This window comes from Alligator mississippiensis, chromosome 1 (genome assembly GCF_030867095.1).
Source record: "Alligator mississippiensis isolate rAllMis1 chromosome 1, rAllMis1, whole genome shotgun sequence".
Taxonomy (NCBI): Eukaryota; Metazoa; Chordata; order Crocodylia; family Alligatoridae; genus Alligator; species Alligator mississippiensis.
In genome coordinates, this window is record NC_081824.1 from 154,010,477 (window position 1) to 154,025,266 (window position 14,790).

Consider the following 14,790-nt stretch of genomic DNA (forward strand, 5'->3'; position numbering starts at 1 on the left):
TTACTAACCATATATCTCTCTTTAAATCAGTTCTGAATATGCAAAAGGTGCTAGACTTTTGTGCATGAATTATAGGCTAGACCTAAGAGAAACAGCTGTAGAGTCAGAAGTCATTCAGCCTTTGTGGTCCATTCAGCCCTTGCCTCATGTTGAGCCTGTCAACAAAGCTGCAAACTGTTCTGTTGCCATTGTGTTCTGTGACAGGCATACTTGTCTACTTGGAAATGGATTGACACCTCCAACGTATTTTGTGCAGCCCCCTGAATAAATGACAGATATTAATGAATTCTAGGTTGTGAACTTAAAATGCTAGGAAATGGTCTGGGCTCCTTTTCAGTCTCCTGTTTTCTCTCTGGTGTCCTGTATAGAGACCTCTGCTAAAGAAGGGCTGCTGCTGTGGTGTCAAAGGAAAACTGCTCCTTACAGAAATGTGAACATTCAGAACTTCCACCTCAGGTAAAATCCCATGGGGTTTGATCAACTAACATGCTTTGAGTCAGATTTTGTTCACAGTTTTGTACAACTGTAAGCGAAAGCATAATTTGACCATAACCCATGAACCAAGACTTTTTCTGTCCTCTTCTGTTGCACCCTCATAGTATTAGTTTTGTTAGCACAATTGCATTTTTAATATAACTTGGTGTTTGGGGCAAAATGCTTTTAGCTTGTTTCCATAGTTACTATATAAAAATCAGCATTTGTCCAAAGTGACCACACAATGGTATTGGATGAATGGCTTCTATTCCAGGAACACTCCTGACTTTCTAATGGCAGCCTCTGAATGTCATTATTAGAACCTTAGGGGCCAGATTCCAGTTTGATGTGTGTAATACTATCAACACTTATTCCATTATGGTGGAATCACCCTTATTTGTTCAGTCTGACATTATGTTAATAACTTTCACAAAGTGCTGAAAATGTAGCTCAAAAGAAAAGCAAAACACTTCAAACAAATCCAATACTGGAATCAAGTTCATTAGCATTACTTGAATTGGAGACAGAAGGGACGGCTCAGCCTCTTTTTTGTTTCTTTAATGAAAATCTGCCTCTGACTTCCAGGTCACAGGCACGTTGCTTATATTAGCAGCTTCACATCAATTGTGGCCTTGGCTATTCAGATGATCTGGCTCACCAACACATGAACCCTGGAATGAGTTCTGCTCAAAGAGCAATGTAGTTGTAATTAGATTCCTTATTAAAGGGCTATTCCATCTTAGTTTCCATTGCCTTGGTCTTCATATAATTCATACAGAGACCTACAGTTTATAAATATTGTAGAACAAATAACATGTATTAATTTATTTATTCTGTTGCTTTAAATGAATCGGAATTTGATATGGTGTATTCTGCAGGAATAGATAACAGCTGATTTCAGTAGAGCATCATGCAGACATGGGCAGCTATCCATAGGATCAAAACCTTAATGTTTTAAATTTGCATATTTTGTCTTTCATACTCTGTAGAGAATAAACAACCCCCCCCCCCAATTCCTCCAGAGCCCTGATTTACATTTGCATTCAAAGCAGAGGATATGTTTTCTTCAGTTCTTGCTTCTGATCCTATGTCCTAAAGGGTTTTTATTGTTGTATACTGTATGTTACTGCATAGAGAATATGTTTTTATCATAGTTTGATACTTAGGGTCACTGGATTCATAGGGTCACAGAACTCTTAGGTTCATTGGATTTTGACTTTTGAGTAACAGAAAGTATTTTAGCAATTGCATTAATTTTTTATTTAAGAATTGTCTCTTGTTTGTGCATGGTGATTTTGTACTCTTCACCTGCCCCATGGCTTCTGGTATCATCTTAGCTGCAATAGGTATTTTTCAGGCCCAGAACTTATGGTTGTAAATTAGCTCTGAAAGGTTCTCAAAAGGCAGATTTATAATGGCTCCATTTGTAAAGATTGTCTCCAGAGTCAGTGTTGTCAGTTCTGATTCTGAGGTGTACGGAGCATCTGAAATTTCTCAGGACGTCATCCTCCCACTGTACTCTGCCTTGGTGAGGCTGCAGCTGGAGTACTGCATCCAATTCTAGGCTCCACAATTTAAAAAAGGATGTGGAGAAGCTTGAGAGAGTCCAGAGGAGAGCCACGTGCATGATCAGAGGGCAGGAGAACAGGACTTATGATGAGAGGCTGAGAGCCATGGGACTGTTCAGCCTGAAAAAGTGCAGACTCAGGGGTGATCTGGTGGCTGCCTATAAGTACATAAGGGGTGTACATCAGGATCTGGGGGAACACCTGTTCACCAGAGCGCTCCAAGGGATGACAAGGTCCAATGGTCACAAACTCCTCCAAAATCGTTTCAGGCTGGACATAAGGAAGAACTTCTTTACTGTCCGAGTCCCCAAGGCCTGGAACAGACTGCTGCCAGAGGTGGTGCAAGCGCCTATTCTGGACTCCTTTAAGAGACATTTGGACATTTATTTTGTTGGGATCCTTTGACCCTGGCTGACTTCCTTCCCCTGGGGCAGGGGGCTGGACTTGATAATCTCCTGAGGTCCCTTCCAGCCCTAATGTCTATGAAATCTATGAAACTTGTAGTGTTGTCAGTAGGAAGTGCAGGTGTGCTGAGCAGATTTCAGGATAAGATCCATCTTATATATAGTGTATATAAATAAATTAAGTCTGTTTTCCATCATGACTGTACATTCCTTTATGAAAAATATATTTATGATATTATAATTTTGTCTTATTGATGACACTGGAAAAATTCCTTGGTTGAATAAGATCTCTTGGAAGTCTCATCCAGACTTCATTCTTTCATTGTCATTATGGACATGTACTTCCATTTAGGTAATGAGAGATTATGCTCAGCACCTGAAAGACAAACAACTCTGTTTTGTCCCAGGGCATCAAATAGAGTCACCTCAGAGCTTTTTTGCATAGTATTATACTGTTTAAAGGCCAAGAACATGATATGGCGCATTGGTTGTAGCCATGTTGGTCTAAGGACATAGGCAGACAAGGTTTTTTGGGTAAATGTGATATCTTTTATTATACCAAGTAAATTGTTGAAAAAGTTGTTCTTTGCAAGCTTTTAGGCTTGTGTTTGTGCCTGAAAGCTTGCAAAGGACAATTTTTCCAACTATTTAGTTGGTCTAATAAAAGATATCATATTTACTCAAAGAACCTTGTCTGCCAATAGCATGATCAGGAATACAAAGACTGAAGAAGAGTCAATACACAGCTTAATAATTGCCCTGCTGTGAGGAGACATCATTACCTGGATATACCAGAGGAGCATACATCTAAGACTTGAGCAAACTGCAAACTGTAAAATGTCATGATTGTATTAACTTATTTTTCCATTTTATTTTCCTATTGTTGCAAAGCTGGAAAGATGGCCTTGGATTATGTGCACTTATCCACAGACACCGACCTGATCTTATTGACTACTCCAAGCTAAATAAGGTCCTCAGTCTGGGTGGCAAAGCATGCTGTCCTGCAGTGTTCTGGTTCACTTCTTGTTTGCTTAGCATGTTTCCTGAAGGATGAGCTGAGGTGTACTTACTAACTTTGACTGGCCTTGCAACCTCCTGCCAAAACTGATCTTGAGGAAAAAAGGAAACCACTCTCCCCATTAACACATGCACGCATTTGTCAAGATTATGATTATTAAAAAGTTATACTGTAGCCTCCGAGGGTGTACAATGATAAAAATGCAGTCAATTGATTATTTTTATTATAACATATGCTTGGCTTGATCCTCTGCAAGTAGGCAACTTGTGCGCTCCTTTACATCAATGCAAAGTAGGTATCAAATTTCTAATGAACTGGCGTTTTCCAGTCACATTGATGATAACGTTCTACACCCTCTTTTCAGTGGTGAAAATGACTGTGCAAATTGCAGAACAGTCAAGAATCAGGCCCATGGTTATGTTGGAAGTTTCTTTAGAGTAAATATTGCTTTTGGGAAATAACTAGACCTAGAAATCAAAAGGTATGAAGCAATATTCATTGCTTGTTATTTTACTTCTATCAAAATTTCACCCATATCCCTACAAGTCCAGACAAAACAAGTACCCTAACATCGCTGGGTCTCAAAACATGGAGAGCTTAATAGTATCACAAAACAGAATGTAGAGGGCCCAGATGGCTTGATCAGACTGTGGCAGAAACTAGTAATTTTACTGGTTTTGAAATTGTACAAAAGGAAGGAAAGAGAAAAAATAGTAATGATCTCAGCTATCAGGTCTGGGACACTGGTGGCTCTTGGGAATGTAGGTAAGCACAAGTCTCAGATTTGCAGCAGGTAGTGGCAAATGAATAGTGCTAGAAGAAAAAGTGAAATATTGTAGTTTCTCCTTTGGACAATTTCCTGTCCTCTGAAATAAGACTGTCTTGACATACCCTCCAATACCAGCCAGGTAAAATGTTCATCATGGTCTTAATTTGTTCAATACTACCGAATTCCAGCTATTTGATTTGGAATAAATGCAATTTAGCAAATGATGCACACTCCTAAGTGGCAGCTGTCCCCACTCTTGACGTGATTAAAAAGTACGCTAATCCATACCCTCACCATTCTTCACATCATTTGCCACACAGTTCCAATACAATTAGTAATACAAATCTAAATCAACAGGGCAAAATATCAGCCACACTTCTGTGAACATACATACTCACTGAAGTACTCAGGCCAGCTGTTCATGTTTGAAAATGTACTTAGCCATGACATAAACAAAGGCTAACAGTTTTGAAGGCCTATTGAGAACTTTGCCCATGATATAGAGTACCTTCCTAGTAAAATCACCCTACTTATACGTGGCGAAAGAACAGAACACAAACGAATGTGACTCAGCAAAAGTGTTTCTCTCAGAAATTCCCAAATGAAAATGGGTCAGATTTCAAACAGTGACTGGAGCTGCACCCTGTAGACCATGTTCAGGAAGATCCTAATATCCTTTTCTTGCTGTGTTTGACTGACTACTTGTTTTGCGTGTATTAACAACTGGCTTGATGTCTTTCTTTTGGCATGTTATCTGTTTCTGTTGCATGTGTTCTTTTCTTGCCAATCTACCTTTTGTGTGGACTTGTAGCTGGAAGGATGGCCTTGGTCTCAATGCCTTTATCCATAGACAAAGGCCTGATCTTTTTGATTATGGCAAGTTATACAAGGTATTGCTGCTGTAGTAATAGAGATACTTTTTATTTTTTGAAGGAATGGGTGGTTGAGGTCTTCCAGCTTCATTTTAAGCATCATTTTAAGCAAATCTTCCTACAGTTAAGCGTTGTTTAATCATTGACTAATTTACATGGGAGTTGTCCATCTTTCATCAACAGTGTCTTAAATTAGTCAATTAGTCTTGCTTAGATTTAGTCTAGGAATAGCTATATATTCACTTTCCACAACAAGTTGTTGCCTATGTTATCTGTACATGCTTTATACGCACAGTGGCATATACATAAATATATGGTTGATAATAAAGTCATGGATTTTAACTATTGTGCACAATGTTAAGGCTTTTTTAAACGACAGTGCTGTATAGAATATAAATTGCTAATGAAATGCATTTGATGGTAAAATTGATGATGAAGATAAAAATAAGTTCAACTGAACCCAGATCATTAGGTCTTATGAATTCAAACTGTTTTTCATAACTAACTTTCCTGATAATATTTCTTAAAAAAAAAAGAACTAGAAAGCTCCATTCATTAGAAATAGGTGCTATTCGTGATATTACTTTTGTCTGAATAATTCACAGAAAATTGACACTTCATATCCATTATGTGTATGAAGTACAAGCTTCCATGAAACTTGGAATAATCACTGTCAGTTAAATCTCATTATTTTCACTAGTGCCATAAAAAAACGCCCATGAGACAAGCTCCCACTGTAGGCTGGTACTTGTATCCCAATGTAAAATGAAGAAGTTCCTTACAAAAAATCATTTTACCTACTGGGAGATCCCAAGTCTGTTCTGAAGAGAAGTTCTTCTCTCATTTGAGAATACCCGTAAGACATTTTTCAGGCACCAAGACCTCTCATGAGTTTGGGAGACTTAAGGCTATGCCTTTAATGATTCTCTCCTGAACCCAGATTCACTGTCAAAGAAATCAGACCCACCTACCCACCTGACAACTCCAGACCTACAATTAGGCAGGCACTTATTTCTTCATTAGTGGATCTGGATCAGGAGAGAAGCAGTTTGGATGTGGCCTCACACCAATTCAACACATTTTAGGAATTAGGGACATTAGGAATTTCTTACATGATCACCACCTGTAATATGATACAGTGGGCACATCTACATGTGCCCCCATGGCACCGTTGTTACTGCACCGTCATTTAGTACTTTCTTTTGGAAGTACTAAAGGACGGCGCAATAACAGCTGTTACTGCCCCGTCCCTACAGTGCATGGTTATTTTTAGACATTACGTCACTGTAGCAACACACTATAATGAAGTAGCTCATCACTACATAGCATTGGTGTCACAGTTTGCGTCTGCTGATGCTATGTCGCCATAGCGACAAACTATATTGCTGTAGTGCATTGCTATGCAGAAGTAGCATCACATATAGACGTGCCCAGTGAGGACTAACTTCAGCTTCCCAGCAGAGATGGTTAAATCATGAAACAAAATTCTGCTTCACCTTATCTCTTGGTATGACTCTACTGAGACATCTGCATTTCCTCTGCATCTTCTCTTATGCCTTACACCACTAATTCTGCCCTAGTGTGCATGCTTAAAAATTATTCAAAAAAGGTCCAAATCATTTTACAATCTGTTACAATTGAGTTTCACCTGATTATGGAGAAATGCCATGCAAGACTCCGAAAAGTGTATTTGGCTGAGGGAGACATGGTGGAACTCAGCTTTTGTCCTATGTATGCTATATACATATAAGTATATCTATACATACATACAGAGATCTATTTGTCTATATTAAATAATCTACCCCAGAACAAATTTGCAGCATGCTCCTAATGGCACCTAGTAGGTTATGAATATTTGCACTTAAAAATGTAGCATGAGATTGATTTGACAGATCAATTTAGATCAGGGTTCTCCAACTTAGAGGAGATGGGAAGGGGACTGCACACCACATAGGCTGTATGCTGGAGGGGCAGGGTCCCAGGATCCCTTCTCCCCCCCACCTCCCGCTATTCAAGCTGTATGGGCAGCATGCAGCCCCGCATTTCTCTTGGGTCCTGCCCCACTGCATAGCAGTAGGAGAGGTGGCCACAGGGGCCCACAGTCCATGAGTTGGATGGCTCTGATTTACACAGATGCTGCATATAGAGAGATTTTGAAGAATAATAGTTTTGACTCAAGTGTCTAGCTGAGGAAAATCCCTTTTCTTGGATCAAACAGAATAACTTTCAGTATACTTACTGTATTATTATTGCTTCAAGAAAAGCCTCTGTTGCTTAACTGGTTATACTTTCTTCTTTTGTGCAGGATGACCCTCTAGGAAATATAAATCTTGCAATGGAAATTGCAGAAAAACATTTGGATATCCCTAAGATGTTGGATGCAGAAGGTGAGAGCTATCATCTTTAATGTATTTTAATGAGAGGTAGGCAGCAAAACATGTATTACCCTTGGCATGACAAATTTTCATAATTGTTTATACATGAATCATCAAATGTATGTATGTTTATTCATTTGACTTCCAGGCTACCCTTCCTAAAAAGGTTCAGGGTGCCTTAAAATAAAAACAAGTCTTGAAAACAGATAAATAAAACAATTCTTCAGACAGTACTTTAAACTTAACCTCTTTCTGATGCTTCTTTTTTTAAAATGATCTCTTGCATCTTGATTCCTGAGTGCTAGAGAACCTCATACTTTTTAATTTGTTAATAATAAAATTATCCTCTCTTATTTACATTGCAGCAACCTCCTTGATCCCTAATCAAAAAGTATGCTCCTCAGGTGGTATGACCTATGCACATACAGAATGAAAAGATAATCCCATTTCTTTAAGTGTTTAAAATTTAATGCAAGTAATTCACAAATACAGTTTTAAAACATAGCAACATTGCTTGATGCTGGGATTGAGCTTTTAGAAAGATAATTCATATACTCCTTTCCAAATGTACAGTTAGAATTTGGCATCCCACACCAGAGACTTAGAAAATTAGTGTTTTCTTTTTATATTATTTTAATATTTGTATAATGGTGAGTTTTAATGAATAGTTCCATATTCAATCCTCCCTTTAAAATGCTCTATAGAATCTTTCTACAGATAATATAAATACGATGTTAAGAGACTTGCATAGAGCTTTGTGGAAGTATGCGATCTGCTGTATTTCAGGTGTGAGTAACACCAAAAGATAAGAATTTTTTAGGCTGGTTCAAGTGTACTTCTTTAAGCACATTAATTCTGATTGGGTGCCTTGTCAGGTGATCAGCATTAATGGATAGAATTATCTGAAGTGCTCAGCCTTGGCCTGTCTGCTGCTATTGAAATCAATAGGAATTGAATTAAGCAAGTGTTAGGAAATCCAACCCGCAATCACTTCAGTGAAGAGTGTTTTTAGCATTGCTGTCATGCTTCAAAATCCATTGTCTCTTTGCCTGGTTATATGATTTGTTTTAAAAAACAGTAGATTCTTTTTACTATAAAATTGTATGCATCTACCATCTCTTTTTCATAGATGTAACTCTCTCTGTGGTTTCTCTTCATATGCAATTTGAGAAACTTTGTTTAACTTCTTTAAATATTGTATCTCATATCCTCTTCTATACCTTGAGAGAGAGAGAGAAAAAAAAGTGAACTGATTATGAATATGTGAATCTGCTGATATGTGTGCCATCCATTTTTAATTAAATTTTATAATTTAATATGCTTAATTTTTAGATTAATTGATTATTATGGTAGAAAAACTTCAAATGAATATTAAAATTGTAATTTTTTCTTTTGATCTTTTCACATCATTATTATCCCACTCTTACAATGGCCTTGCATGTGCATGGCGATTGTTTGCAGTTAATGCTAGTGACACTCAAAACCCTCTACACTAATAACCAATGATGTTCTGCCATATCGGTTACAGAGGGCTAAAAGGACCATCATTATCAATGGATCCAAACTTCAAGCATATCCTAACCATAGTTTTAATGACTTATTCTCATAGTGGTGACAAACCCGTCAGGCTTTCAAGTCAAAGGGTCAAACTCTGCAATAATTTAAGACAATATTTACTGAGAATACAGTCAAAGGGTTAAACTCTGCAATAATTTAAGACAATATTTACTGAGAATACAGTATGACTCAAGAGCTGGTAGATTTGTTCTGGGTTGCAGTAGCTCACATATTCATGTTATGCAGGTGTCTGATGCATATCAGTATCCTGTCTATTCATAGGAATGCAAGAGCAGGGCACATAGTACAGAAGGATGCTATGTTAACATGCTTCACATGCACCTCTATGTCATATCAATGCATTAGGGTTAACTCTGAAGCAAGTCTAGTACCTCATGTGAAGTTACTCTGGCTTCACACTGATGCAAAACAAAAACAAAAATGATTCCAATAGGTTTGACTTTAGATCTGGCAACCTTGCCTGCACCTTTTGAAGGCTTGGATCTCCAACAAAGCTGCACAACATGGCAGTGTTGTTCTGTACACTCTGCTGAGTCAGGTATTTTATCATTTCACATAGAGCAATTGATACTGTTTTATGTGTCAGTTCTTAAAGCCTGAGCGCCAGAGGACATCAGGAAAAGGAAACAAGCTGAATAATGATGAATTTATTTTTAATTCAGCATGTGAAGTGACATCATCATCTTCTGGAATGATATTGTCATTGGACTGAGTGGTTAACCACTCTTCTTCTTTCTACACAGATGTAGTAAACACTGCCAGACCAGATGAAAGAGCCATTATGACTTATGTTTCCTGTTACTACCATGCATTTGCTGGGGCTCAGAAGGTGAGGTTGTAGAAGATGGATCAGATCTCACCTTTCACCTTCTGTGGGGTTACTGGCAGCTTTATCCTTCTGATCTTTTCCCCACTAGCTCCTTGAGGAGCCTTTTATAGCTGAGCAAGACCCTCATTTTCTGTTGCCTCATTTTCTTTGTGAGCTCCTGTCTTTCTATAGTTGGTAGCCATATAGCCAGTTGTTCGTTCGCTAGAATCATACCTTTCTGTCTCTTTATTCTGTATATTTACCAATAATATCCAGCAGGGGCATCCTTAGTTGGTTGATGAACTGGATAGTAGACATACTTGTCTCCAGTTGAAACTGTGTATTGACTTGGACCAATTTTAAAAAGCAAAATAAAAATAACAAACTCACAGGGAAATAGAGATCTCCAAAACAATTCAGTTGCTTTTTTTTCCTCTGCTGGATATTATTCATGCTACTGTTGTCAAATCATAACAGAAGCTCAGAACATGAATCCTTTTCTTAAGCTCTCTGCAATTTTTAAGAGTTAACATTTTATGGTAAGTACAAATGTGTAGAAACATAAAATGCTTGTAGACACAAAAATTGCATATAGACTTTTTGGAATATGGATTGGTATCATAGTGAAAAGAGTAAAAATAATTACAGAATTCTACACAACGCAAATGCCATTACCAGTAGTGGGCTGATACATAGTATTAAAAAATAACTTAACAGTTGTCTTCTAGGGCGGTTCTTCTGGGGTCAAAACAGCTAAAATTTAGTGGGCTATGTAAACCCACTTCTTACACACCTTAGCTGACAGGTCACATTATAAGTAGATAAATATGAACCTGATCCTGCAACTCTAACTCATGTGAGGAATTCTTATGCAGACAGATTGTGCAGTTAAATTTAACGTCATTACTCCTCTGAGTAGTAATGATAGCAATATGTGTGCAGGATCCAGTCCTGACGAAAACATTGATGTGAAAACATTTCCTCTCTCTGTTTATGTAATTTCAGTTTGAGTTTTAATGTACTAATTTATTTTTTTTTCTGCCAGCACCAGTAGATCTAACAGATGATTTATTCCATCTTTGAATAGTTTCTGAACTACAGAGCATTGGGCAAACACTGGCTTAATACAAAAACCAAGAACTGCAAGGCAGGATAACAAGCATATTGCGTGTTCTTTTGTTCACCTTGTTTTCTACTCCTCGATTTTTTGTTTTGTTTTTATTTCTCCCTCCTCACTATAGATATTGTGAACACTCCCAAACCTGATGAGAGAGCTATCATGACTTATGTCTCCTGCTTCTACCATGCTTTTGCTGGAGCAGAGCAGGTATTAATCAACTGTCCCTTTGTGTTGCTGGGCTTTTTGGTTTGCTATTTCTGAAGTCCATGAGTGTTTCACATAATTTAGGTCTTTGTGGTTTGTATTAATGTTTGCAAGTATTGTCTGAGCACAAATGCTTGTTTGTAACCCACACTTGAATCTGACTCAGCTAAATGTTCTGTAGCAAGTTTGATCTTTTTTTTCCCTTCCCTTTTTTAAATTCAAATAAGCATTACCATCTTTCTAGCACAATCTCAGTTGTGAATGTCTTTATTTAGGTATTTCAAAAAGGTTGTTTTCATTTAATCAAGATAGAGAGAAAGCTACTTGAAAATCTATTTCAACATGTCAAAAGGCTGATACACTTAGTGGGATTTTCAGCAGTACTGAGATGCCTGAGTCCCTTTGACACCAATGGAATCATTTATGGAAGAAAGTGCTATTCCACCTGAGTAAGAATAGAAGAATGTTATAAGCATGCTGGCCATATGGATCCCTTTCAATTATAACCAGGTCATTTCCCCCTACATTGCTTCATATACTTCTAAATCAGAAACAGACGTAAGCCATTTTGCTGAAAAATGTTTTATGACAGCCAATAGCTGATGTTTCTTTCCTTCTCAATTTAGGGGGTAACTTTTCCTTTCAGCCTGATAATTATATCCTGGTTTATTACAGCATCACCAGGTGGTGCTAGTATCACCTTACTAAGGCATGCATAGGTTCTTCTTTGCATAGCTGAGGTACATCCCCTGTGTTAATTTATCCAGGAAGAAAAATCAAAGTAGCCACATGAAAAGGAAGCACTAACTCAAAACCACTCCAGGGTTTTTCTTTTTACCCAGTTTTCATGTTTTGTTTGTTCTTCAAACCCATTTTTTTCAATTAAAAGGCCAAAATAAAGGAGTAAAATTTATTTTAGTAGTGTCTACAGGGCATGATAGTGAATTAGTACCCTTTGTACTATGTGTTTTATGCACATATAATAAAAATATATTAATAGGTTTAATAACCTATACTGGTGTTGACACAAGCAATAGATAAAGTAAATACAATTGTGGGAAGATGAGGTAAACAGAGGAAATAATCACTGTTGGAATGATGAATAGTAGCATCAGCACACCAACCCAGACTCCGGGGAGTCTAGAGTTATGATGCCATAATGGTATCTAAACTCCTGTTCCATGCAGGATTAGGATCTCTGGTATAGCAATCAGCTGCCACGTACACTCAAATAAATACAGTGTTCCTTTGATTCCAGTGGAGTTACTCCAGATTTAACTTGCATAAAAAGGTAGACATTGAGCATCTATGCATATTCAGGTTCTTCCACAGACTGAGTGAATTGGGGCTTGTAAAGTATTTGGGGCTGTTTTCCAGTATCGCTAACAGACCTAATAATATTCTAGTGTGATTTTTTTTAACCTAATAATTTAACATGCACAATGATCTAAACCTCTGTGTAAGTAAGTTATTAATTGTTAATTATAGTGTGAAACTATGTGTTGCATTATAAACTTCCCCATCTAGAACAAATTCTATAGGTACTTGCTCCCTGCTCACCTTGTTGCAGGCAATGGAGTTGCACAGGGTGTCGAAGTGACAAAGCTGTCCTGTTAATTCTGAGAAGAATAAAGTGGTACAACAATAAGCTCTACATTATTTATTTGCAGCAGTCACATTCTTCTTACTCCAATTTTGTATCGGGTTTGTGATCAAGACTAGAAACCCTATGGTAAATGTGGCGGTAGACATGTTCTGTTTATTTGTTGTGTTTTACAGGCTGAGACTGCAGCTAATCGGATATGCAAGGTACTTGCTGTGAATCAAGAAAATGAAAGATTGATGGAAGAGTATGAACGGCTAGCAAGTGAGGTAAGGAAAACTGTCTTCATAACACATGGGTATTATGTTCATGAAACATAGGTGACCGTATGTTCATTGAATGATTTGTAACATCACTGTTAAAGTATTGCAAAGGCGACCTTCAAAGAAGGAAGTGTACTTAACAGGGCACTAGCTTAGGATTTGGGAGATGTAGGTTCAAATCCCTGCTGTGTTATAGACTTCCTATATGCCCTTTGCAAGAATATCTGTGTCTCAGATAGTTCTGTTACTGTAAAATAAGGATGTTAGCAAGCACACCTCACAGGAGTGTTGTGAGAGGAAGTATGTTAAAAGGGTTGTAAAGTGATCAGATGTTATAGTAACATACCATGTAAGCATGCGGGATAGACAGACCTTTGAGGATTTCTACGTTGGGACAATAAAAGAACTTCTGACACACATCTTGAATGCATTGTTTGTTTTAGTTTGAAAAGTTTCTTCCCCTTAAACCAAAAATATTAAGATAATTTTTTTCCTTAGGAAAAGTAGCCAAAATGACTAGTCACTTCTAAAAATCTTTTGCTTTGCTGCCATGAAATAATTGTTTTTGGCAAGAATAATGTGGTAGGGATAAAGGCCACTGGGGTTTGTACATTCAGGCTTTTTGGTTTTGTTTGTCTTTTGGGTTCTAATTGTTTGCATGGGTTTGACAGCTCTTAGAATGGATTCGTCGCACAATCCCTTGGCTGGAAAACAGGACCCCTGAGAAAACCATGCAGGCCATGCAGAAGAAACTAGAGGACTTCCGAGACTATCGTCGCAAGCACAAGCCTCCCAAAGTCCAGGAAAAATGTCAGCTGGAGATCAACTTCAACACCTTACAGACAAAACTGAGGATCAGCAACAGGCCGGCCTTCATGCCATCAGAGGGGAAAATGGTTTCAGTAAGTTAAACCAGAGGCCCATATTCTTTTGCTGTTGCTATTGGGATGGTCAGGGATATCTGAATATTAACATTAACAAAGCTAAATTCAGTGATCTGTTTGAAGGAAGGCATCTGTTGATTTGTTGTAGTTCCCATACATTAGTTTTTTTCTGCATTTTTCAGCATTCTTCATCAAATTGGTCCTTGTTCCTAAACTTTGGAGACAAGAATAGTTTCTAGAAAGAATTCTCATCTCCTGATAAGTCATGAGTTTCCAGTATATTAGCTGCTGAATATAGCAGATTTTTATACTGCACTTAATCTGATGTTTCAAGTTTTATGAACATTGCTTAAAAGTATGCCTAGCTTTCCCATACCCCTCCACTCCCTCCCCCCCGAGATTGCCAGCATAGCTTAGTTTTGGTGTCTGTAGTTCTCTAAGGGCTCACAAAATATTCTTTTCATGCATGTGCACACACATGCATACAGTATTTTCTTAGCTGTCAGCACAATACATACTGTACATTGTTTAGATAACAGCAACATGAAAACGTGCAAATTGATTGTTTTGTCACTGTCAACTTCTACAAGCAAGGCATTTTTGTCTTGATAATAAACACCTACTTTGAGGACACTCTGAATTATGTGCGGTAGAAGGGCAAGGTATAAAATATTATAATGTAAAATATACATGCAAGAATTAAACAGATGACAGCATGCAGTCCTTTTTTCCTGAGCAACAGCTTTTTGCACCCACTTGTACAGATTTTGCTGGCCTGGTTTTGGGGGCCTATCATTTACAATTTGGACATACATTTCCATTCTGAGAGCAACATATTAAAGTCTTGCGT

The 14,790-nt window shown here is 37.8% G+C and overlaps 1 protein-coding gene across 3 annotated transcripts in view; it reads left to right on the forward strand.

Moving 5' to 3' along the window:
• Positions 1 to 14,790, forward strand: part of ACTN2 (actinin alpha 2) — a 129,053-nt gene that overhangs the window by 76,560 nt on the left and 37,703 nt on the right. For 2 of the 3 annotated variants that reach the window (XM_059715672.1, XM_059715675.1), the window contains 6 exons: positions 369 to 456; positions 3,338 to 3,416; positions 7,411 to 7,492; positions 11,108 to 11,193; positions 12,970 to 13,062; positions 13,728 to 13,958. In XM_059715672.1, coding sequence (XP_059571655.1) covers positions 369 to 456; positions 3,338 to 3,416; positions 7,411 to 7,492; positions 11,108 to 11,193; positions 12,970 to 13,062; positions 13,728 to 13,958 — 659 coding nt within the window. Of the gene's footprint in view, positions 1 to 368; positions 457 to 3,337; positions 3,417 to 7,410; positions 7,493 to 9,801; positions 9,888 to 11,107; positions 11,194 to 12,969; positions 13,063 to 13,727; positions 13,959 to 14,790 lie in introns of all 3 variants that reach the window. The other variant, XM_059715677.1, reaches the window with a different exon arrangement.